The 24,828-nt window shown below is 44.4% G+C and overlaps 1 protein-coding gene across 2 annotated transcripts in view; it reads left to right on the top strand.

Moving 5' to 3' along the window:
- The window catches only part of SLC9A3 (solute carrier family 9 member A3), a 1,113,267-nt gene that overhangs the window by 1,009,033 nt on the left and 79,406 nt on the right, over positions 1 to 24,828 (top strand). For both annotated transcript variants that reach the window (XM_078687678.1, XM_078687679.1), the window contains exon 15: positions 15,267 to 15,374. In XM_078687678.1, coding sequence (XP_078543804.1) covers positions 15,267 to 15,374 — 108 coding nt within the window. The remainder of the gene's footprint in view (positions 1 to 15,266; positions 15,375 to 24,828) is intronic.

Genomic DNA, 24,828 nt, shown 5'->3' on the forward strand with positions numbered 1-24,828 from the left:
AGGAAGCCAGCCAGCTAGTCCTTGGAGCTACTCTGGGTTCAAATAATATAGGTCCAGTCCTGCTCATCCAGACAAGAGAGAGCAGCAGGCATTAGGGCTGCACAGCAAGGCAGGAGTCCAGCAAATAGCAGTCCCAGCAGAGTGGAGGTCCTCTATCACCACAGCAGTTCTTCATCCTGAGAGAGTAGTCACATGTCCAGAAGTATACTGAGGTCTTGTTGTCAGAGATCGAATACTTATACTCATTCCAGCCTTTGAAGTGGGGGAGACTTCAAAGACAGGTGTTTGAAGTGCACAGAGGTTGTTGTCATGACGTGAATAGTAGCAGAAAGAACTCTGTGACGCCAAATCATATATTTAAAAGATGAGTAAGAAGGTCTTCATAATTGAAATATAGACTATCTACAATGTCAAAAACTGCTTTCAAACTTTGAAGTAAATCTGTACCGAGCTAATCGTGTCTGATATATCCAACAATCTTCATCTCCTCAAACAAGCTCAAATGCAATAAAAGGATAGAAGGCATCCATTATTGAAAAAATAGACGCACTGCACTGCCAACAACGGCATTGGAATTATCTGAGAGGAGACTCAGTATTCACACTGCATTTGGTGACCAGTGATTCCACAATGCTCTGTGTTTTGATCTGAATAGAATAATGTATATAAAAAAATACGTGTATGAAGGACTTTGTTACAGGACACTATTCAAACCCTTTTGCCTACAGTCCTGAGTTCTGAAGACAACCCCTAATCAACGTTGGGTTTGAAACACGTTGGCAGCTTGATACTTACGGAGTGTGTAGGAAGGTGGACACCTGACTATGGTTACCCCAGATTTTTTTGCCTTTTGTTTAGCTGGTTTTCGACTTAGTTGGCCTGGGATCCTGCTAATCAGGGCCCCAGGCTATCTGCTCTCTCTATAAAATGGACTCCATGTACCTTAGGTACATACCTAATTGGATATTGGGTCACCTTATGAGCCCCTGTACAGTGTACTATAGGTACCCAGGGCATAGGTGCATCCAAGGCCTACCAGGGGCTGCAGCATATCTTTTGCCACCCCTGGCTGGCCATCCAAACTGACACAACTGGCTGACCACTCAGCTGGGGCAAGGTCGTGTAATCACCCCTTGCTTAGATATAGTATTCCTATGTCTAACCTTATATCTAAACAGAAGACTAATTTAGGATGGGTGCACAGCCTTTTGATGAAAATTAATGTAGGTTGGGTTCACCTTGGGTGGCGTTAATACCCCTAAAAACGCCAATGACAAGAACATAGAATGTGATACCAGTGAGTCACTGGGACCATCCCCTTGGGAACACCTTGTTTTCCTCTTGTCAACAGAGGATTCCACAAATATTTAACGTATAAAGTTTCTTTTTATTTGTCAATGTTCATCGAATATTTATTCAAAGCATATTCGTTGGTCGATGGTTGCACACATTATTGAGCATAAGTAACATATTTATCCATGAGGCATCATTATAATTCAGAGTATCCAATGCATTTCGGGCTGTAGAGTAAGCCCTTCATCAGGGAATAATGATGTCTATTTCGTGATTTCTGGTAAGTGTTGAACCAGTGTGAATGAGCTGATGTTCGACGAAACGAATTTCTACAGGGGCGAGGGTGCCGGCTCTCCAAAAAGTCAGCGCTCTCGACAAGCTCGTGCCTTATATCTAGGCACATATACACCTATAAGTCACTCCTATGGCAGGCCTTAACAATCCTGAAGGCAGAGTGCTTGGTTTTATGTGAGATGGTGCTCTAGCATGAGCTGAGCATGTCTGCAGCTTTCGGAACCATGTCCTTATAGCTGTTCTAGGATATTGCCATACCATATACTCTTAAGTGCATTATGAACCTCGCGTCAGATGCTAACTTTGGTTTGGCTTTATCAAAACATGCCGTGTAAGGTGTAATACGCTTTGGAATACTACCCCCTCACCAGTCCTGGCGACGGGGGTAGCATTCCACCCTTCTAGAGGGAGAAGACATGTTACTTCCATTAATCCCGGTTAAAGTTAACCAGGGCCTCAGCATCACAAAATGGATGCTGCTGCCACAGACACCAGTCTGACCTCCTGCTGCTGGGAGTCCTTCCAGCGAGGGAGGCTTGGACAATATGTTTGCTGTCACAGGGAGGTGCTAGCACCACTCCAGACAGGCTATAGTGTATTGGGGCAGGGAGGGCTGAATGAAATGAGACACTGCCTGGGGCACACAAGGGTCCCATGCATAGTCCAGCTCAAACCGGTGCTGGGGCACTCCAGCCCCAGCTCTGGCGCGAAACTGGACAAAGGGAAAGGGGTGTAACCACCCCCTTCCTGGGTCCCACCCATAGGAGGGACCTAGCAGGTAATCCAGCCCCTAGATTTGGTATATAGGTAGGAGCTGAATCCCAAGACTTTAGATAATCCTGACTGAAACTCTGATACGAAACTCTGGACCCTTCAACATCCTACTCGACGTAGAAGACTGAAGAATCTCCCTTGTGGTCAAGGAGTGACCACCCTCTGCAAGCAGGCACCATCAAGCGCTCAATGGTTTGCTTTGTCGTTGCTCCCGCCAGAGCTCGAACTTCAGAGCCTGACAAGACCCAGACTTCCAGACATCCAACAGCCCGATCCACAGTCACAGCAAAGGTGAGACCCGTGGAGGCGACGAGAGACGTGGAACCGGCCATCTTGGAAAGCCAGCTAATCGCTTTCCGTGCAGCTTCTGAGGCACCCTCGAAGTTGTGCATTGGGGATTGAGAAGCCCCCGCCCCGAGCATCAATTGCACCGAAGATCACCTCTCCACACTCACCGAGTGCTGTGTGGGTCCCTTTTGCATTTTCCTGCTCGACGCATCTGTCCGGTCACTTGCCTGTTGGCTAGTGGCCTCTGCGACGACAAATCTTTGAATTTCCAACACTGGTCTAGTTGCTCCAGACTGGCCCTTGCTCCTCTGAAAAGGAGCAGCCCATCAGACCTTGTTGGCCTGATCCAGAAGCCATCTGTGATTCCTGCGTGGGTTGCATTTGCCAAGACCTGTTGATTCCGAATTGAGAACTGACACCGCTAACAGCGAGAGCCTTTGTGGGACAGTCCGTGCCCAGCTCCTGGTTGTCGTCGACACCTCCTGGTCCACGTGGCAGTGGAGACAAACTTCACAACAGCATCTGATCGCATCCCGACATCGCCTGGTTCCTTCCTGGTTCCATCCTGATCACTGGCTAGTGACCCAGACTCTGTCCCCTCTGCTTTCAGGTACTCTTCATCCTCGATCCGCCCTTGGATCCAACCGGACTCTTCTCTCCTGGTCGCCTGCAGCATCTTTTCTCCAAGGCTCCATAGAACTCCACGACGAAACCCGACACACTTTGACACCTATGCACCCGCTTCCTGTGGGTGAGGTAACACGAGTACTGTGGTGCTCCTGTAAAGGTTTACACTCCTAGTGTCCTAGTTTCAAGTGGTTAGTTTCTAGTCCAGTCGGAAGACTCCTAAAAATCTAACTTTCTAACTTTACGCACCCATTGACTTCTATGTGTGCACGCGTGTGCATTTAGACACTGCACCCGCATCCTGTATGCCTCCTGCTCCCTAACTACTTTTAGTCCAGTGTAGCCCCAGCGATTCCCAAGGCCCTAGGCCTTACCATTGTTCGTGGCGTGGTTCTTATACCACTATTTTAGTATATGGTTTAGCGGGCCACCAGGGCCTATCCATATTTGTGCAACTTTTGTATGTAATATTAAGTTACTTGTTATGCGCTTGTGCTCCTGTGCTCATAAAGAGTTCAGCGGGCTGTTTAGAAATAAATACATATATATTTTGAATATATAACCTGTGGGGTGTCCTTTCATTTGATATTAAAAGGTTTGCATATGGTAAAACAGCTGGCTTCACATGCACTCTTGAGTTTAGCCTAAGACTGCTTTGTCCATGCTACCACTAGGATAGCTGGTCTATAAGGTTGACTTTACAACCATCACCATAAGGGTTGTTTGGACTGGTGCAAGGTGCTCACTAGAATAGTGAACATCATATACCAGGCCAACTTCTCACAGAGTGTGCCTATGTTAAAGAGAATTATTGGCTGGCAGGGAATGATGGGTGCAAAATAAATTGAATGGCCAGGTATCTCTGCTAAGCCTAAAACTAAAAGATGGGTTAAGTCAATACTCATAGACTATGAACCAATTCAGCAAGGGCTGAGTAAGGACATTCCATTGCGTGCCCCTTTTGTTTTCTTTCAATTTCAGAACTGGTATATTGAATGCTACATGTTTCTGTTATGTGTTTTTATGTTATGTTTATTAATTCATTGTAGTTACATTGCATTGATGTCTTTTTGATGTGGGAGATGTAATGTATGATTTTGTGCTTTGTTACAGGAAGATGTTCCTCTGTTACAGACAGTTATATGTTGAATGTATAATTTATGATATACAGTGTGACAATTACAGGGTGATCACAATAATTAAATTGTGTGATCTCAAATTGAAATAATTTTTTTGCTAAAACTGAGTCAGACCTGGCGCTTGTTTGTTTCTTGGATATGATAGTGACGTAGCCTTGCTGACTTTAAACAGGCCCAACCCCTTGTTAGTTGTTGGACTTTCTAAGAGTGGCATTTCCCCCAATTTTTATTTAAAATGTACTTCATCATATGTTCGGATTTTAAATTAGTATTCCAGAGACACCGGACGTTGGGGTTTTATCTCTTCCCAATTAGAAATTACACGTATAAAATATAATGAGGTATCCTCCTGTTATCCTATGAGAGCGATAGGTCTTGCAGTAGTGAAAAACGACTTTGAAAGTTTTTCACTACAAGGTGATGAAAAACTTGAAAGTGCATGTCTGCCTTTTCAGTACAATGCACCCTGCCCTATGGGTTGTCCAGGCCCTACCTTAGTGGTGCCATATATGTTTAAATAAGGAAAGTATGGGCATAGCAAATGGCTTAGTTTGCCAGGTCGAAATGGCAGAGTGAGCTACATACACAGGCTCTGCAGTGGCAGGCCAGAGAAAAGGTAACAGGGCTACTTTAGTTGGTGGCACAATGAGTCCTGCAGGCCCACTAGTAGCATTTAATTTACAGGCCCAGGATACAGGGGGTACCACTTTACTAGGGACTTATATAGTATATTAAATCTGTCAATTAGGGAGGAACCAATAATATCATGTTTAGGGGAAAGAGCCCAAACACGTTGACATTGTTAGCAGTGGTAAAGGACACAGAGTACTAGTACCAGGAAAATTGAGGTCAGAAATATGGGGGGAGGGAGGCATAACATTGGGGTAAGATCACCCTAAGGCTGTCAGGTGTAACACATGGCTTCCCTGTTTAAATTATGTTCTCTTGAAATACATGGCTAAAAGTCATTAACATTGACAAAGTCAATAGCCCTCCCATCGCCAAGACCTATTGGCTTTGCCATTACTTCTTTACAATAGCTTTCTCTGACAGTGCATGCGCACTGTAGGGGGAGCATCAAACATGCGATTATAGATATCACCGAGGAGCAGTAATCAAAAGAGACAGTTTCTAGTGAGACTTTATTATTTGTAGTAAATGCATCACTTTTTTCCTGTTGATTTACGTTTGCACAGATGTCTCAGTTACATTTCAAAGCCAATGCTGAATGTTACTGAACTGAAACACCCAACTTTCAGAAGGACTGCTGTGGAGTTGCCTGAAGCTCTGATCTATTTTGTGACACTGAGTGATGAGACTGACTGCAACTGCCATTGCTAGATATAATTTTCATGCTCGAGTCCTTTTTCCCCCCTTTCTAGGATCTCAAATGGACTGTGTAGATTCCAACCGACAATACCCTGCCCCACCCTTGAATCTTTGCTGCTCTCTATTGACCATATACTGCTACACCTGGAACAAGTGCTGCTCTGTGCCTCCCCTTCAGTACTCTGCACTACTTCAAGATCCCAGAACTCTGCTCAGCTCTCCACGTATGGATTATGTGCTGCTGACTTCTCCTTTTACATTGCCGTTCCCCAATCCCCCTCTGGATACTATGCAGTCCCACCTTCCCCTTTAGACCCAAATCTGTTACTCCTTTTCAGCTTGTGTTGCTCCCCAATGCGTTCCCCTTATTCATACGATATTTCATAAAGACCCTGCGCTTTCCACCCTACTGGATCATTCACTGCCACCCAGACCATGTGCTGCTTCCCCCCGGCCCGTGCACCTTTTCCGCGACCTTGTGCAGTTCCTTCTGAACCCTGCGCTGTTGACCTGGAAATGGCACTGACCCTCCAGACTTTTTGCTGCTCCTCGTCCCCTAGTTCCTGTGCTACCCCCTTAACCTCCACTAGTTTTCCTCCCTTTTACACTGTGGGGCTTATTTATGAGAGGCTTGCGCCACCAGAGAAACACTTTTTCTGACGCTCCAGCAGTACACGCCTCTCAATCACATCTATGAGGACATTCAAAGCCACTCTGTGTGGTTTTGAATGTCCTCACAGATATGGAGTAAGACAAAGCAGCAGGCATTCCATGGGCGCTGCTGTGTTTTTCCATGCAACACCCATGGGTGTTGACGCTGCCCAGATTTACTTAATCATGTAAACCTGGGGAATCTCCAAAACGTTACAACTTCCCAGAGCAGGTGGAACGAGGAGAAATATTTTTTTTTTCTGCCTTGTATTTTCCTCCTTCCATGTGTGCTGCATTCTGCAGCACACATAGAGAGAGGAAAACACCTCTCGGGATTGTTTTTATGGAGGAAGTTACCCCTTCCTGCACAAAAACAATCCTGCCTGCAATGGAGGCACCCTGGTGCAAGGGTGCATACATTCGTGTTAGACTGCCAAAACAGCGTCAACGCAGGCAGACAGGAGAAGAATGCACCGTATTGCTTCAATACAGTGCTTTCCTGCCCTTTTACTTTGGGTCAGGGCAGCACAGCAGGGTGCCTTGCTGCGCTGCCCTACTCCAAAATATCATAAATCAGGCTCTGTGCTCACACCACCAATAGCACCAATCATTTTGTGAGCATTATGTGCTAGCTCTACAGATGCTGTACTCATTATGTAAGCGAAGGATTCCTCACTGCAGAGCCCCTTGCTGTACCTCTTTTGTGGGTGATGAAATATTGTCTGCTGATGCCTATGAGGTACCTGTTCTGTGACCGAGGAAAGCTTGCGGTGCTTATGTCCACGTGGTACCTGCCTGTGTGTGCGAGAGAGTGTAGTATATAACAACACGGATAAGATGGGTGTTGAAATGATAAGTTTAATGGAAATAACAAGGGCCCGCAGAAGCGGGATAAACTAGCGTGAACAGAGACAGCTGTCATCTGTCAAACAGCACAGGTGACGTCATATAAATACATTCCCAACATTCCACGGTGACGTGCCTGTCACTGGCAACGGAAATAGAAAACATACTGTCATGACACTGTCCCATTACAGTATAACATACAACATCTCCCTTCCTCCATGAAAACACAACCTGAATTTATTCCATGACGTAGTCTTTAAGTCTGGTAGGTAATCTTATTACTCTGCCCGTTCTAGAAGTTTGCCCCTCATCAAGATGGTTACCAACATCATTCATACCAGTTACAACATTTTCATTCCTCTCTGATTCATAGTCTATCATGGAATCTTCCTGAATTAAAGTAGTATCCTTCAAACCGGAGGAGAGTCTGGAGGATTTTCCATTAGAATCCCTAGTCCGTTCTCGACTTGCACTTGAATGTAACACCTCTGAGCAACTAGACACATCTTCCCATTCCAGGACACTCTCATCTAGACTACCTTCTCCCTCTTCAGCTTCTCTCATTATGATTTGCTCTTGACCTGGTTTCAGTTTTACAATATCATCTTTACTCCGCCATCCTTCTCCTTCAACAAACACTGCTCCTCCTGAAGCTTTTCCAACTCTCATTGGTTTGCTGAGTCTTGACTCTCCTTTGCTCACCAAACCAGGTTTTTTCACTAGCACCCAATCACCAGGAGTGATGATCTTATCCTTAGCTCTGTTTACTTTGTCAGAATACATTTTATTCTGCGTTTGCTTACATATTACGTTCTCCCTCACATTTAGTTCTTTATCGCATACTTGTCCTGCTTCAACAGCTGTTTTTTCCCATCCACCTATTTTAGGTGTCATGGCATTGTTGCATGCTCTCCCTCTCATCAAGAAAAACGGAGTAAACCCCGTAGCCTCCTTGGGCGTATTGTTGTACGCATTGATCTTTGTTTTAATAAATTCTTTTACATCCATTTTATTTGCCACAGCCATTTGGATTCCTTCTTTGAAGAACCTGTTCATCCTCTCTACTTGGCCATTGCTCTTGGGACTGTAGAGAGGAGTTTTTTCCTGTTTTATTCCACGTTTACCTAGAAATTCGACCATTGCTCATGATACCAACTGTGACCCATTATCAGATACCATGACCTTTGGTTGCCCTTCTCTCTCAAAGATCTTATCTAGGAATTTTATTACTACCTCCGTAGTAACCATTTTCACGAATTTGTAACACACCCACTTGGTGTAGTAGTCCATCAAAACTATCAGATGTTTGCACTCATCTGGCAAAATATTGAATGGTCCAGCAAAATCAATTGCCACTTTAGCCCAGGGACCATCAGGGATTTGCACTATCTGTAATTCATTTTTCTCCACTCTCCAGTGTTTGTCAGATCTTAAGCATTGTTCGCATTTGTCAATAAGATTCCTGACTTCGCTGTCCACCCCCGGCCACCAATAGTGCATTCTTAGAACGTTCCTTGTGGCCGTGGTGCCAGGGTGTCCTCTGTGAGCCATTTGAATTATTTTCTGCCTGAGTCCCAATGGCGGCACGAAGACTTCACCCCTTTTCAAGAATCCATTTTCAAGAGTCAATTCATCACTCACTTGTTGATAATTTTTTAGTTCCTTTGGCATGTTCCTCACATGTGGCCATTTGGATTGTACATATTCTTTCACCTTTCCCAAAACAGTATCTTCCTTTGTACTTTCTTCCCATTCTTCTTCACTTATTGATCCTTTACACATTATTGTTGCGTCAATATGCGCAACTATGCATTCGTTGTCATCCAGTTCCTCATCTTTTTCTTCTCTCACTGGCAGTCTGGACAGGCAATCCGCTCTGCTGTTCTTTCCTCCTTTTATGTGCTCTATTTTGAAGTTGAATTCTTGAAGCTTCGACATTAGTCTGATCAGTCTGGAGCTTGCGTTGCCATTGCCCCGCCCCTTACCGTCCATCATATACACAAGCGGTTTATGGTCAGTTACCAGTTTGAAACTCTTACCCCACAGATAGTCTTTGAGTTTGTGTACAGCCCATACGCAAGCTAAAGTCTCCCTTTCAATAGTGCTGTAATGAATCTCTGTTTCATTTAGCTGTCTTGAAATAAAAGCTATTGTGTTTTCTTCATTTCCTTTCCTTTGGCAAAACACAGCCCCTATCCCTTCATTGCTTGCATCTACAGTTACAATGTTGTCAAGTTGTGGATCATATGGTTTCAGTGCTGGCGCTCTGGCTATTTCCTCCTTGACTAATCTGAATGCCTCAGCTTGTTCGTTGTTCCACTCATATTTTACATTCTTCTTCAGCAGTTTCCTGAGTGGACCCACCATTTCTGCGTACTTTTTGATGAACTTCGCATAATACTCACTCAGGCCAAGGAATGACTTGAGTGTATCCTTATTCCTAGGTTCAGGGGCCTCCCTTATTGCACGAACCAAATCGTCCTTGGGTAGAATGCCATCAGCAGTAAGGACGTGCCCTAAATATTCCACTTTTTTAGTCATGAATTTGCATTTGTCTCTAGCAACTGTCATGCCTTTGTCCTTCAAGATCCTCAGAACTGCTCCAATCAATTTTACGTGTTCATTTTCAGTTTTTGAATGTAACAAAATGTCATCTTGAAAGGCTTCTACCCCTTTCATCCTTCCAAACAAGACATCCATGAGTTTTTGGAAAACTCCTGAAGATGACGCCAGGCCAAAAGGAAGTCTCACATATCTAAATGCTCCAAACGGCGTGATGAAGGTAGTTAATGACTTTGACTTTTCAGAGAGGCACACCTGATGATAAGCGGCCTTCAAATCTATGAGCGAAAAATATTTTGACCCTGCCGTTGACTGAAGAATATCTTGTATCTTTGGTAGAGGATGACAATTTATTATAATGTTCCTATTGAGTGATCTCAGGTCTACACATAACCTAATGTCCCCTGTCTTTTTCTTCTTTGACACTACAATAGCAGAAACCCATTCGGATTCCTCTGCTTCTTCAATTACACCTTCTCTCTTCAATTTTTATAACGCCTCCCTTAACTCATTTCTCACGGATAAAGGCACTGTTCTTACCTTGTGTTTACATGGAATTGCATTCACTTTCAATTTGATGTCATGACTGAACCCCTTCACACATCCAATTACATTTTTGAACACATCATCATGTTTTTGAAAAACAGTATTTAAATCATTGTCTTCTCTTTCCTCACAAATACTATTCATCCACTCTTCCCTCAGTATCACTGGGTCTTTTGCCCCCGGGACTAAAACCACCCCCAGTTGGGCTAAATCTCTCCATCCTACTAGTATTCTTCCTTTTTCAGCCACATAGACCTTTGTTTCAATCACTCTCCCCTTAAAGGTTACCGTGTCAACAAAATACCCCAACATATTTATGTCCTTTTCTCCGAATGCTTTCGGGTTCATATCAGACTCTGTTAATTCCACACCTTTCCACTTATCCTCAAAAAGAGTATCTGATATAGTAGTGATTGGGGCACCTGAATCAGCAGTAAATTTCAGTTCTACCTCCCCAATCTTGACATCACTAATAGGGCCTTTTATCTTACCATCTTCCATTTCTATGTACAAAACAATATTCGCACACATCTCCTCATCGAAATTTCCTACTGTATTTATACTTGTGTTACCGCTACTTCTTTTTGTTTTACACAGAGTTGAGTAATGACCATACCTCTTGCATTTAACACATTTCTTCCCTGCCGCAGGGCAATTTTTAAAATCTGCTAAGTGGTCGCTTGATCCACATCTAAAACAGCATAGCTGCTTACCTCCCACTTTTCTTTCATTCATGTTTCTTTCAAATGTCTTACCATCACCCTTCTTCTTTTCCTGTAAATAAAACACATTAGTATTATTCCCTGTTGAAGATAGTTCTTTAGTGGAAGTCAAAGATCTCTCTATGCCTCTAGCAATATCTATGACCTCCTGCAAAGTTGGTCTTTTGCATGCCAACAGTCTTTCCTGCACCTTTTTAGTGTAACAATAAAATACAATCTGATCCCTGATGTATATATCTGTCATTTCCTCATATTCGCATTCCACTGCCAAGACTCTTAAACATGCAACATAGTCTTCTACAGACTCTCCTTCTTGTTGTCTCCTTTGAGCAAACTTATGCCTGGCAACCATGATATTGTTCTCCTCATCAAATTGCCTCTCCAATCTTTTCAACGCTTCTTGGTATTCATTCAGAGGAATAAATGTCCCAGGTGGACTTTCGTATTCAGGCAGGCTGTCAAAGATATCTTGACCTGCTTTACCTAATAGTCCGAATAACAAAGAACATTTCCTTTCAGCATCGAAAGTTTCCCCATCTATAGAAACAATGTAGTTCTCAAAAGCCCTCACCCACTTTTTCCATTTCATGGTGGGTTTACCGGGCTCATCCAAGAAACGTGGAGGAGCACATATATTATTACATTCTGCCATTTTATTTATATTTAACTTTCTTTTCTGAATACTTCCACAGAGCTTTCCACTCAAAATTATTTTTCCTTGCTTCCGATTTATTATTCTGTGGCTTACTTGTTATATTAGCTCCACAATTCGCCTCCTCGTTTATTTTATTTCCTGTTCGTGTGATTTTCCAAATGCCTTAACAGCTTTGCATTAGTAAAGCCGATTGTTTGAACACAGTTAAAATGGCCGCACGCTGTTTACGTGTGACGCGCACCAATCAGCGCGCTCCCGGCATGCTTCACGCGTCTCAGCTGAGGTAATGGACTGACGCCTCAGCTGAGCGCTGACACCGAAGCGCGCGAAAGATTTCCTCGTCAGATTTCAAGAGCGCAGATGCCATGCAAGTATTTTCAGTTCCTTTAACTGCTACGCTTCCTCATGTAAATTCAAGTTACGAACAGCGCTGCAGCTCGGAAAATTTCGTGTTCCTCACTCGTTGCACTTCCTCACTTCACACGTATGAGTATCAAGGCTTCACTTTACGCGCTGCTGATGCTTTGTTCATTATATCTCTTCATTCAGCGCCTATTTGCCGTCGCACTCTACTCACTTTGTGCTGCTACTTCGTTCACATTCCCCGCAATAACCTCCTGAACCGATCTCGATCATCAATCATCGGCCGATTCTTTTACTACCTCCGCTGGCCCTTGTTGGACAAGACCCTCGTCGCCAATTGTAGTATATAACAACACGGATAAGATGGGTGTTGAAATGATAAGTTTAATGGAAATAACAAGGGCCCGCAGAAGCGGGATAAACTAGCGTGAACAGAGACAGCTGTCATCTGTCAAACAGCACAGGTGACGTCATATAAATACATTCCCAACATTCCACGGTGACGTGCCTGTCACTGGCAACGGAAATAGAAAACATACTGTCATGACACTGTCCCATTACAGTATAACATACAACAGAGAGGTATCCTCAATACTTCAAAATTATGATTTCTCGGTTTAAAATTTCTAAAGGTGTGATTTAAAAAAACCTTCGAATTAATCAACATTTTGACTGTAAAAATCTTGACCAATTGTAAAAGAAGAGCCCGGTATACCAGGACAGAAAATCCAAAAAGAAAAGGGAAATATAGAGCAAAGAAAGAGGAGATGGGCAGCCACCCAACCCTGTAAGAAAATACAAGAAAAGTAGCAAAGGGGCAAGGGGGGCAGGAAAACAGGTTGAAAAGAATGGAAGGGAAGAGAAAAAAGGGGAAATAAAAAAGTCAAAAATGGGTGAATGAAAAAGGGAACTATATTGGTGAAAACGTGAGGAAATAAAAATGAGCTAAACACGAAAAGTAGTAAAAATGAGAAGTAAAAAAAAGCAAGCAAAGCAATTCAAAAGTGAAAAATTTCAAATAATAACATTGGTATGTGAGAGACCTTAAAGCTGCTGGCGAGCTTTAGGTACATGCTCCATTTACTCTCCAGAGGTTATGCATTTCCTCATCCATTCAGCTAGTCATGCCCTCATTCACTCATCCGTCCATCCGTTCTCTCATGCATAGAATTGCCCATCGTTTTTTTCAACTATTTTCTCGTTCTTGTATTCACCCACCCAATCACTCACTCATCCTCAGAAGCATGCATTCATCAAACTCACCAGTCAGTGAACTAGCACTTTCTATTGGAAAAGCCGGACCATTTTGTAAGAATACACAATTGCTTGTCCAGTATTCTTGGAATAAATCACACGAGTCAAGAAAGAAAACCTGAAAATTACGGGTGAGAATTTACGCTTCTGTCTCAGCATATGGTTCTGTTTAATTCCGATTCGATAATATCCCTGTTAGCATGCATAGAAAGCGGTACCAGGGACAGTTTTCCTGGCATACTACCATGTATGTCTGGTCAATTTATAGAAAGTCTTCTACTAAACCTTTAGGAAGTTCTGCAAAGTGTAAGTCCTCACAGTGGGAATGTGTCCGTTCGTGCAAATACACATTTCTTCGCTCTGCAAGGGAAAAGCTTTTCCCTGTGAATAAAGTTGTTCCCTTACATTCCTACACCCCAGCAAACGTGGAGGTGATCCTCCTTCTCCTTCCCTTGCTCTCTTGAAATAAAGACATTCTAGCCCTTTCTGGAATTAATCTCTTGCCATTTCCAAGGAGGAAAGGGGACAGAGAGAAGTTTAAGAAAGGCCACAAAACTACATATGTTGCCGTTACCAAACTTAAAAGGGAAACAACCTGCAGCGGCCGTCTCTACATATTTATTTTCTCTGAAACGGAAAACGTTGCACTGTGTAGAAAGTTGTCTACTTACATTCCTACATCCCAACAAATGTGAGGGTGATCTGTTCCTGGAAACAAAGGTATTCTTGCCCTTTTCTGGAGTAAATCTATGACCGTTTCTAGTGAAGAAAGCTGACCAAGAGAAGTTTGAGAACGCCCACAAACCTACATTTTTGGCTGTTCCCAAAAATGGAAGGGAAACAACCAGCAGCACCCTGCCTGTATGGGCTGAGGGGTCACACCCCTCAGCTTTTCCCAGGCAAGAAGAGTGCCTGTTAGGCTGAACAAAAGTCTGCCTGACAGACACTCTTCTTGTTCAGGTCAGGTAGCCAGGACCTAGAAGTGCCCTAAATGTGCAGGCTCCTGGCTGCCTGATCTGAACTTTGCCAGGTGGAGGATTTCACAGCCCTGTGGGCGTGGCCTCATCTGCCTAGCAAAAGTTCCTCAAGGCTCTCCTCCTTATGATGAGGGGGAGCTTCTCTGATTGCCTTGGAGATGAGCGCTTCATTTTTGAGCCCTTAAGCGCCCAGGACTGAGTGTCAATCAGTGATGCCTTGTCACAGAGTGGAGTGGGGTCAGCTGTCTCACTGACCCCATCTCACTCTGTGACGAGTGAGGGACTGCTGCCATCCCTCATTGCCTGACCTAAGGTCAGCCAATGAGGGAAGGAAGCAGACCCAACCGTCCAGGGACCTCTGAGGCTTCCCTCTTGGAGAGCTGTAGTGGAGGTACGTTTTATGTGTTTTTTATGCTCAGTGCATTCCTGTGTGTGCGTGTGCGCGTGTGTGTATGGTGGTATGTGTATTTGTGAGTTAGTGTTGTGAATGGGTGTATGTGCATGTGTGAGTGCATGGGTGTTTGTGAGTATGTATGTGTGCGTGTGTGGCGCCTCTCCCTGGTGAAATTACCCTGGAATTTCTTTGTGCATTCTAGACAAGAGTGGTGGGGAGAGCAGTTGGCCTAACGCAAGGGCGTTCAACCTTGAATCTGGGGAATTGGGTTCAAGTCTCGGCAATGACGCTGAACAACCTGTGATTCTGGGCAAATCACTTAATCTCCCGAGCCTAACAAAAATTAATGTGTCCTCATGTAATGCAACTGGTGCTATGTGAAGCGCTCTGATACCCGATTCGGGTCAAGTTCGCGCTATATAAAACTCTGTAAAAAAAAAGAGTAAAAAAAATTACATTTAGTCATGAAGGTACGTTTGCCCTCAAATTTGCTTATGTGAATAGGCCTGATTTACTAATATTTGAACTGATTATTTTGTTACTTTCTCTTAGAAATGGATTTCTCCGATCAAGAAGAGAATGTGGATTATGACTTTGCAGATGGCAGAACTGACTTTTTATTTTCAATCAACAAGCAAACTCTTACAGACAACACATTTGGTAACATAATAAAGCAATATTTACCATGGTTTCATAAAATATGTTACAGTTTATGTGCGGACCTACCTAAACAGTGAAAATAATATTGATATCATTGTACAAAAATAGCACAACCAATTGAATCCGCATGCTTAATTGTTTCTAAAGTCATGTATATTGCACTATATGAACTCCCAATAATTAGTGATATATATATATATATAAATATCTATATATATACATATTTCAAGACAGTACCCATTAAGCCTTTCAGGCTTAGAGTGGCAAATAAATTATGCAAAACAGAAAGTAAAGAACTCTGAGAGAGCAGTTTCCAAGTTTAAGCAGAGAACAGCTTGGATGGCACTGTGCTAAATCTATGCTTAAAGACTATTCTCCAACAAGTATTGGCATAGCCAATAGGTCGCGCCTTTGGGACACTATAAGTGTTTAGCCATGCAACAGTAAATGTTGTTGCAGTAAGGATATTGTGCTGCATAACTAAATACTTATAAGGTCCCAAAGGCGAGACCTGTTGGCTATGCCAATGCTTGCTTAAAGGGGGCTTCGAAAAGGGTCTCTGTCGAGCTCTGTTTTGTGCCCTGGCTGAGGCGGTCCGTTTTTTTTAATTCATCATCATCATCATCATCATCATTTTATCTTTATTTCGGCAACGTATTGCCATAAAAGATACAAAGAAACATTGCATTAAAAACAGCTAAACGTGGAAAGATAAGAACATTATGAGACCAATTTATAAAACAAAGGCCAACCTCGTACATACACACATTGTTACTGTAATAAATTTGCAATTTAAGTATTGTCATATGTCCCCAATTAACAAGTGTCTTCTCTTGTGCCAAACTATTCCCAACTATTTGGCTATGGCAAAAACTATAAGCCCAGATAAATCAGTTTTAAAAACCCTATATGCATGCAGACATTGGGAAAACCCCAGGTTTTTACACACCGGGACAATCCATTGCCTCCTAGCCTGCACATAAGCGTTGCAAAAGAACAGTATGTGCAACTCAGTTTCCTGCTCTAGTTTGCACCCTGGGCAGTGGCTTGGCGAGGACTCAGACCATTTACTGGTATAAGCTCGAATTGGCAAACTGCCATACCTCCATTGTAAGTACAATTCCCTAATGGTGATTGGAAATATAACATCTAAAACAGGTTCAAACCTGTAGATGTCCTTAGCCATTAGAAATGATTCCATTAAGGTGCCCAACCCTGTACTTTGTAAGTATGCTGCAAGTTTGCTTTCATGATACAGTATGGCAAGCCGCTTCCGTGAGACCCTAGAGCATGATGACAGTGGGTCGGACCATAAGGTGGGTAGTCCTATTCGCCCTAGTTAATTTTTTATGTAATTTAACCAGGGGATTTTTCCGGCATTTGGGAGAGTAAGGATTTCCTGCAATTCTGTCCTATAGTTAAATAGTTCTGGTACAGACCATAACCTACGCCAAAAGGTTAGAGGCCTCAGGCCCAGATCTTCATCAAGGGGTCTCAGTCCCAGGTCAAGCCTCATTGGCAACAAAGGGGTGCTAGGAGGAAGTGATAAAAGCTGTCTGATAAATTTGTTCTCTGTTGCTACTAGGTCACGTTTACATACGTATCCCCAGAGTTCGCTTCCATACATAACCGCACCCCTGGCCTGTGCTCTGTAGATCTCTAACGGTGGTCCAACCGGCTTGGAGGGAGATTTATTTTTACTTTATGAGCCTAATAATTCCTCCTGCTGTCTGGGCCAGTTTTAACTGAGATTTTTCCTGGTAGTGCCCCCACGACATCTTTTCGTTTAGGGTAACCCCCAGGTACTCGAAGGTTCGAACCCTTTCCAGACTGTTAGCACCAATATGCGGATTGGGGCGAGTTTTGGATGATGGGTTGAAAACCATATATTTGGTTTTCAATGCATTGATTTCAAGGCCATGTTCTTGACAAAATGCCTCGAAACCATCGAGGACTCGCTGTATCCCCATGGGCGACTTGGACAGCAGCAGGGTGTCGTCTGCGAACATAATCGCCAGCACCCTGCTGCCTGCAAGCTTGGGGGAGTCACTGTTTTCAACCCCATTCAGATGGGCAATGACCCCGTTGACATAGAGGCAGAACAGGGTCGGTGCTAGCACACAGCCCTTTCTTACCCCCCTGTCAACGGGGAATCTGTTGGATAGAGTTCCCTCCCTGCCACATCTGACCTGCGCAAAGTTATCTGTATGTAATCGGATAACTATATTTAGAAGATGTTGCGGAACCCCCAGGTTGGAAAGCACGGACCAGAGTTTCCTACGAGGTACAAGATCAAAGGCCGCTCGTAGGTCAACGAATACAGTATAGAGGCTGCCACCCTCCAACTGTACCGTTTTCCAAAGTAAGAGGGCGAGACGGAAAACTTGATCTATAGTGGATACTTTATTCCTGAACCCGGTTTGGTAAGGGCTCAGAACAGAGTGGTCTAGCATCCATTCTAATAGGCGATCCAAGATCAGCCTTGCGAAAATCTTTTGGGGGACGTCGATTAAACTGATGGGCCTATAATTGGCGGGGAGCAGAGGGGAACCCTTCTTAAAGATGGGGACAATCTCCGCCCCCAGCCAAGTTGTAGGCACCGCCATCCCTCCAAGGATTGCATTGAATACCACCTGTAAATATGGGGCCCAAACCATTGGTTCGTTTTTGAATAAATCGCCTGGGAGTTTGTCCAACCCTGGGGCTTTTTCTGCAGAGAGTCTAGAAATAGCTGCCCCAACCTCCGCCGTGGTGAATTTATCCCACTCCAGAGATGGAATAAGGGTGGGACCTACCACTAGGTCTACTTGATCCCCGGACTGATTCTTCATCGGCCTTCACATACAAGGATCGAAAGTAAGCCTCCCACACACTGGGTGCAATGTTAGCCTCAACTGCTGGAGTTGGATCAGCAGAGCCGCTTTTGACAATCTGCCAGAATTTCCGGGCGTCTCTGGCTTTGAGAGCGCCCATCATGTCCGTCCAGTTGTCATTGTCCCATTCGATCTTGGCGTTCTGGGTAAGATGTTTATACTCCTTCCTCTTAGCCCTAATCAGTACGGTATTATCTTCATGTTGCTTCATGGCCTCCAATAGGTCGTCTTTGACCTTCCTGCAGGCGGCTTTATTCCAACGAAGCACGCATCCCCTTGCCTTTCTTTACCCTCGGTACTGGGTTCAATACCTCGGCTAAGGTACCACATAACTCCAAATGAATATCCCCCAGTTCTCTATAGCTCTCCACAGACGGGAGTTGCTGGATAAGATGTTCAACTTTTTGTAAAACTGGGACAGTCTTGGCATAGAGCCTCTGGATATCTTTGGGGTTTCCTATAATTTTAGGCCATCTAACTCTACGCCGATTGCTAGATAGGATCATACTGGGCTCCATCATGACATCATCGCCCCCCTGGGTAGCAATAGTAACACCCGGCACTGCAAATTTTAAAATCAGCGCATTGTGATCACTTTCATCACGGGGGGTAACCTTAAAGTCCACAACTTTGACCCAGTCACACGTTTCCACTAATATATAGTCCAGGCGAGAGTTGTGCCCTAGTTTGTTGAAGGTCGGTTTAGGAGGGATATCTCAGTTGACACGGCCATTGCAGGCCCTTAGAGAGTTTATTAGGGTCAGGCACATGATTTGGGTGGCTAATGGTGTCCAAGACTTCACTGGGGGGCCCGCCAGAGGGGCGATTCCCCATTGGTCATCCTCCTCCATGGTTGCACCATCCAGAAATGATGGCAGCGGCTGGAATTGACAATTGAAGTCTCCCCCTACCACATACGAAGTGCCTTGTGGGATGGAACTCAGAAACACGGCTAATTCCTCAATTGTGCCAGAGACATTTGCTATACCCACTGGTCTTGAATAAACATTGACCAATGCCAGTTTAACAGCATTTGGCCACTCCAGAAGTACACATCTGCGATGTCCACGAGCCTGCTGGTCCTCGCAGTCCCGCGCCTCCTAGGTTTCACCCGGCAAATCAAGATTCCGCCCTCCGAACAGTTGAAGACTGTTAAGGGCTGCAGGCAGGAGATTTCACCCGGCAAATAGAGATTCCGCCCTCTGTAGCAGTGTGCAGGTATGAGCGGCACCCGCGGAGCGGTGGCCACGAACAGTTAAGGGCTGCAGGCAGGAGGAGGAGACTGCGGGAAGAGGAACCAGCTGCAATGTCCACGAGCCTGCTGGTCTTCACAGTCCCGCGCCTCTTAGGTTTCACCCGGCAAATCAAGATTCCGCCCTCCGAACAGTTGAAGACTGTTAAGGGCTGCAGGCAGGAGATTTCACCCGGCAAATGGAGATTCCGCCCTCTGTAGCAGTGTGCAGGTATGAGCGGTTCCCGCGGAGCGGGGCCCGCGAACAGTCAAGGGCTGCAGGCAGGAGGAGGAGACTGCGGGAAGAGGAACCAGCTGCGATGTCCACGAGCCTGCTGGTCCTCGCAGTCCCGCGCCTCCTAGGTTTCACCCGGCAAATCAAGATTCCGCCCTCCGAACAGTTGAAGACTGTTAAGGGCTGCAGGCAGGAGATTTCACCCGGCAAATGGAGATTCCGCCCTCTGTAGCAGTGTGCAGGTTTAATTGTCAAACCATCATCCAGTTGCAGGTCTGCAGTATTAAAACACTTTTTTACTGCTAAAGCACAAGTTCCGATTCCTGATCAACGAAAAGCTGGAACTAGTAAAGATCTTCTTTCACGAAGAAGACTATAACAAGATAGGGCATGAGCCAGGCTTCAGTAACAAGATCTGCATACAATCTTGGTTCTTTCCAAGATAAATGCATCTCCCTGATATCTAATAGAGCAAAACGGGGTCTGTCATATTCGTTTTAGGCAGTAGAAGGAGGGCGCTTCCTCGATTTTAAAATGGAGATAAAGTGTTCCACGGCAAAATTACCCATAAAATGCCATTAATCACACTTCGACCATAAGATCCACATAAAAGATTCTCTCTTTACCCAAGGAGAGGTACTTTGATGTGAATTCCTGAAGCAACTGTTTCATATAGCAAATTACTGAGCAGATGAAGATACTTTAACTCAACAGACATGGAGAGGAGAGTATGCTGAGTCATTGTAGCACATTCTCTCGTCTACAGGGCAATGCCTCCTCTCATACACGGAAACAGAAATACTGTAAGGCAGCTAAGACCTTCCCTGCACATATTACGAATAAGGCTGGCCGTTTACACAGTATGTCGTCTTTTCTGTTTAAAAGACATAGTATCATCCAATAGTCATTCGATATAATAGTGCTCTTTGTATTAAATTGGAAAAGATGAAAATCTGAAAAGCTCTGGTTGGACGCCATCATTTTCCTTTTTTTTTTTTTTGGTTTTAAAATTTTTTTTTGCCAGCCAGAGTGAAAAAACGTTACATCTCCCCCCCACCCCTCAAATTGAGGAACACAACGTTTTAACAAAGACAGGCGCAGCAAAGAAAATTAAAGTAAATGGCTTATTACCGGCAGCATAGCTAAAGAAGAAAGAACAGCAAGAGAAAAAAAAGAAAAAGAACAAAAGAAAAGAGACAAGCAACGTAAGAAAAGCAAAACCCTAAAGAAGGTTATTCTGATTGCCCCTGTTGTTCTAACCAAGAGGACAATTTTTCCCAAACCTCCTGGCCCTTTTTCCGGCTCTTACGCCCTTTTTTAGCATACACAGCTTTTTCTAAATGGTAAGTGGCCACTAACTTGGCCAGCCATTGAGAAAAAGAAGGGGGGTCAGAATTCAACCAGGCGGAGGCAACACAGATCCTCCAAACTGCCATTGCAATAAAGACTAGTACATCTTTTTTGATCCTAGGAAAATCAGACTGAGTCCCCAGCAAAATAACTGTGGGGTTTAAAGAAATGGGTTGCTTAGTGACTTCACTTAGCAGTTCCTGTATCCTAAAGAGTATTGGGGCAAGTTTCGGACATGTTGCAAAAATGTGGATTGAATCGGACCCAACATCCGAGCACGGAGGGCACAGGGTCCCTTTGCCAACCCCCCATTTGGCAATCTTGCTAGGCGTAATGTACAGAAAGAAGATAGTTTTGAAATGTGCCTGCAGCTTGGCAGAGAGTAGAATTTTTTTGAGAAAGCTAAAGAGCTGTAGAAGATACTATGAGGGGAATCAAGTTTTGTATGCCATTTGTCTGAGACGGTTTGGAGATCATTTGGGTATGTCTGTTGAGTATGTTGTATATGAGACCGATACGGGGGGTCGTGGTGTTACGCAGTGTATTCAGAAGTTAAACTTCCGAAAATCCAGCGGTTCCCCCGACCTTCCTAGAGAGGAAATCGTGAATGGAAAGATACTTGAAGGCGTCTTGATTTTTCAGACTAAATTTAGACTGTAAGTTAACAAAAGATTTGATTCCCTCGTTGGTGATCAGGTCCCCGAAGGTTCTACGAATGTTGAAAAAAACTTTGTAGGAGTTTATTAGAGTCTTGACCCGTACACGCTTGTAATATCCATACGAAATCTCTCGAAGCAAACATCCCCAATGCTGTTCGCCCAGTAAGAGTTGAAAGGGCAAGGGAAGCCCTGTTGCAGAAGGGATAGTTGATTCTCTCACTAATTCAGAGCTGTACTGCAGCACTGAGGCCCAATAGTATAGTATAAAATTGGGGAAGGACCAGCCTCCTCGTTCTTTCGGGAGCTATAACTGTCTTAGTGCCCGCCTAGGTTGGGAATAGGCCCAGATGAATTGTGTGAAGATTTGTTGGAATTTGAGCAGATTTGCCTTGCTAAATTCCAACGGTATAGTGCGGAAAAAATAGAGAAGTTTTGGAAAATATGTCATTTATATGACATTACATCTACCAACAAGAGTTAGGTGCAACTTATCAATTTGTTTAGGGCCTTCTTAGTCTGAACAGCAAGAGGTGCTAAATTGTCTGTTACAATTTCATCCATCTTGGATGAGATGAGAACCCCCAGGTATTTAGCTTTAGGTACTACCCTGCTGTCAGCCCAAGCAATTTGGTTGTTCACTATTATTTGTGTTTTATTTTTGTTCAGGGCGTATCCAGATAATCTCCCGTACCTCAGCGTACGCCAGGATTTTAGTGTTCATACCCTGGAAACTAACTGGTAAGATGTTAATGTTTCTTTCGATTTGTTTGATAAATGGGTCTAGGTAAAGAGCGAACAGCAGAGGGGAGCAGGGGCAACCCTGCCTGGTACCCCGAGAGATGTTAAAATGGGCAGTAGGTTGCCCGTTTATGGATACACAGGCCGTATGTTCGAGATAGAGTGCCTGCACCACCTGTGTGAGCTTCTTCCAAAATCCCATCCTGTTCATAACGGCCCACAGAAATCGCCAGGAAACCAGCTCGAATGCCTTTTCGGTATCTAATAATGTAAGTGACATCGGGTCTCCGGCAGCCTGTGCGGCATCAAACAGGGTAATCACTCGCCTGACATGTTCAGTTGTCCCTTTTTTGGGAATAAAGCCATGTTGCCATTCTGACACTAATGACTCGACTACGTGGGAGATTCTGGAGGCCAGCACCTTTGAAAAGACTTTAGAATCACAATTAATAAGGGTGATGGGCCTATAGGAGCTCATCTTTAAAGGGGATTTATCTTTTTTCGGAAATATAGATATTCTGGCACTTGCCCAAGTAGCCGGAGGGGGAGCCCCGTTAAAGATAGAGGTTACTACGTCTATAAAGATTGTTTTAATTTGTGGGGCAAAGATCTTATAGAACTCCACTGGGATGCCATCCAGGCCTGAGGCTTTCCCGTCCAGAAGACTTAGAAGGGACTTCAGAATCTCCTCCCAGGTTGGAGTAAGGTCTAGTAACTCGGTATCCTCTGAGCTGAGCAGCTTAAGTTCGATTTCATTAAGATAGTTAGTAATCTCACTTTCGATTATCTCACTGGCCAGATGATTTTCTTCTGTGTACAGCTTGGTGTAGAATTCCAGGAATCCCTTCTGTATGGAGTTAGGGTCTTTGGTCTCCGTCCCAGATGGAAGTTTAATTACGTGTATTTCACTACTGGTAACCTGTTGTCTAGTCCTGACGGCCAGGTGGTGCCCAATGCTGTCACTACATTCATCGTTTTTTTTCCCTTGTAACTGCCCATTTAGCTGCAATTGTTTCGGCGAAGACTGTCCCTATCTCAGCCTTAGCAAGGACTACTTCTTTCTGGACAGATTAGATATCTTGTCCTGCTTGAATCAATTGGGCTAGTTTGGTTTCTGCTATCCTTAATTTGCCCTGCAAGTCAGTAATTAGGAGTTTTTCTTTTTTGTTTTTACAGACTGAGAACCTGAGAGTTTCATCTCTGACCCCCGCCATTAAGGTGTCCCATACAGTCATTAGGGAGGCAGAGCCAATGTTTATTTCCAGGAATTCCTGGATCCATCCCTGCATGTGTGTTTGATAGTTAGTGTTGTACAGAAGCGCTTTTTCAAAACTCCATTTAGTCCCCTCCTTCCATTGCCCAAATCCCTTGATGTTAATAATAAGAGGATTATGATCAGACATAAAACGGGGTGCGATATCAATGATACAACTGTTGGCAAGTGAGGCTGAGACAAAGAAATAATCTAGACTAGTGATTGGTGTGGTGCCGAAAAGAACGTATATCCGGGTTGAGTGGGGTTTAGGCTGGCCCAACTGTACCTCAGTCCATGGGCCTTAGCGAGATTGGCTAGAGCCTGAAAAACTCGAGGTTTCCTGCCTTTATATCTCCATTTCTTGTCAACCTCCCAATTACAAGGTAAATGAATGTTAAGGTCACCACACAGAATAATAGGGGTGGGCCAGTGTGCTACTTCACCTGAGACCTGGTTAAAGACCCCTGGGTCATCAATGAGGCTCCCGTAAAGTGAACAGAGGGTAAATGAAGAATTGTTGGGGAGCTGAAACTCAGTGATAACCCATCTCCCCAATGGGTCGGATTTAGTCCGGGGGTTGTTGAGAGGGAGACTTCCATCAATCATGATTCCGACCCCCTTTGTTTTAGCACCCTGTGTGGTGGCCCCAACTACTTTAAACCCTAAAGTGTCTAATAGATGGTTTAGTGAACCTTCTATGTGGGTTTCTTGTAAACAAATGATGTTCCCCCCAAGAAATCGTAATCCTTGCGCCACCTTTTGGGAGGGCAAGATGGAGTCAGCGTGAGTGTTCGCGCTGTTCGGCTGCTCACGCCAGTCGCGTGAATGATCGTCTGGCCGTCCTGCGCTGTGTAAGGAGATGCCGGACTGCCGATCGCACAGAGCGCACCGGACGCAGAGAGCGCTGCATCTGCTCCTCTGGGACTACGAACTACTCAGGCTTTACTTCAGATCCGTGAGCGGTAACAAGGCGGCCCGAGCAAAGCATCCCCCTATCTGTCCGCTGCCCTGTTTCTTCGGGGACGCGACTCTCATCGACCTCACATGAGGGGGAACGAGGCATCCTGAAAGGTTTCCCTAACCCTGGCTCTGATCTTGCTGGATTATCACGCT

Source organism: Lissotriton helveticus, chromosome 4_1, assembly GCF_964261635.1.
Source record: "Lissotriton helveticus chromosome 4_1, aLisHel1.1, whole genome shotgun sequence".
Taxonomy (NCBI): Eukaryota; Metazoa; Chordata; class Amphibia; order Caudata; family Salamandridae; genus Lissotriton; species Lissotriton helveticus.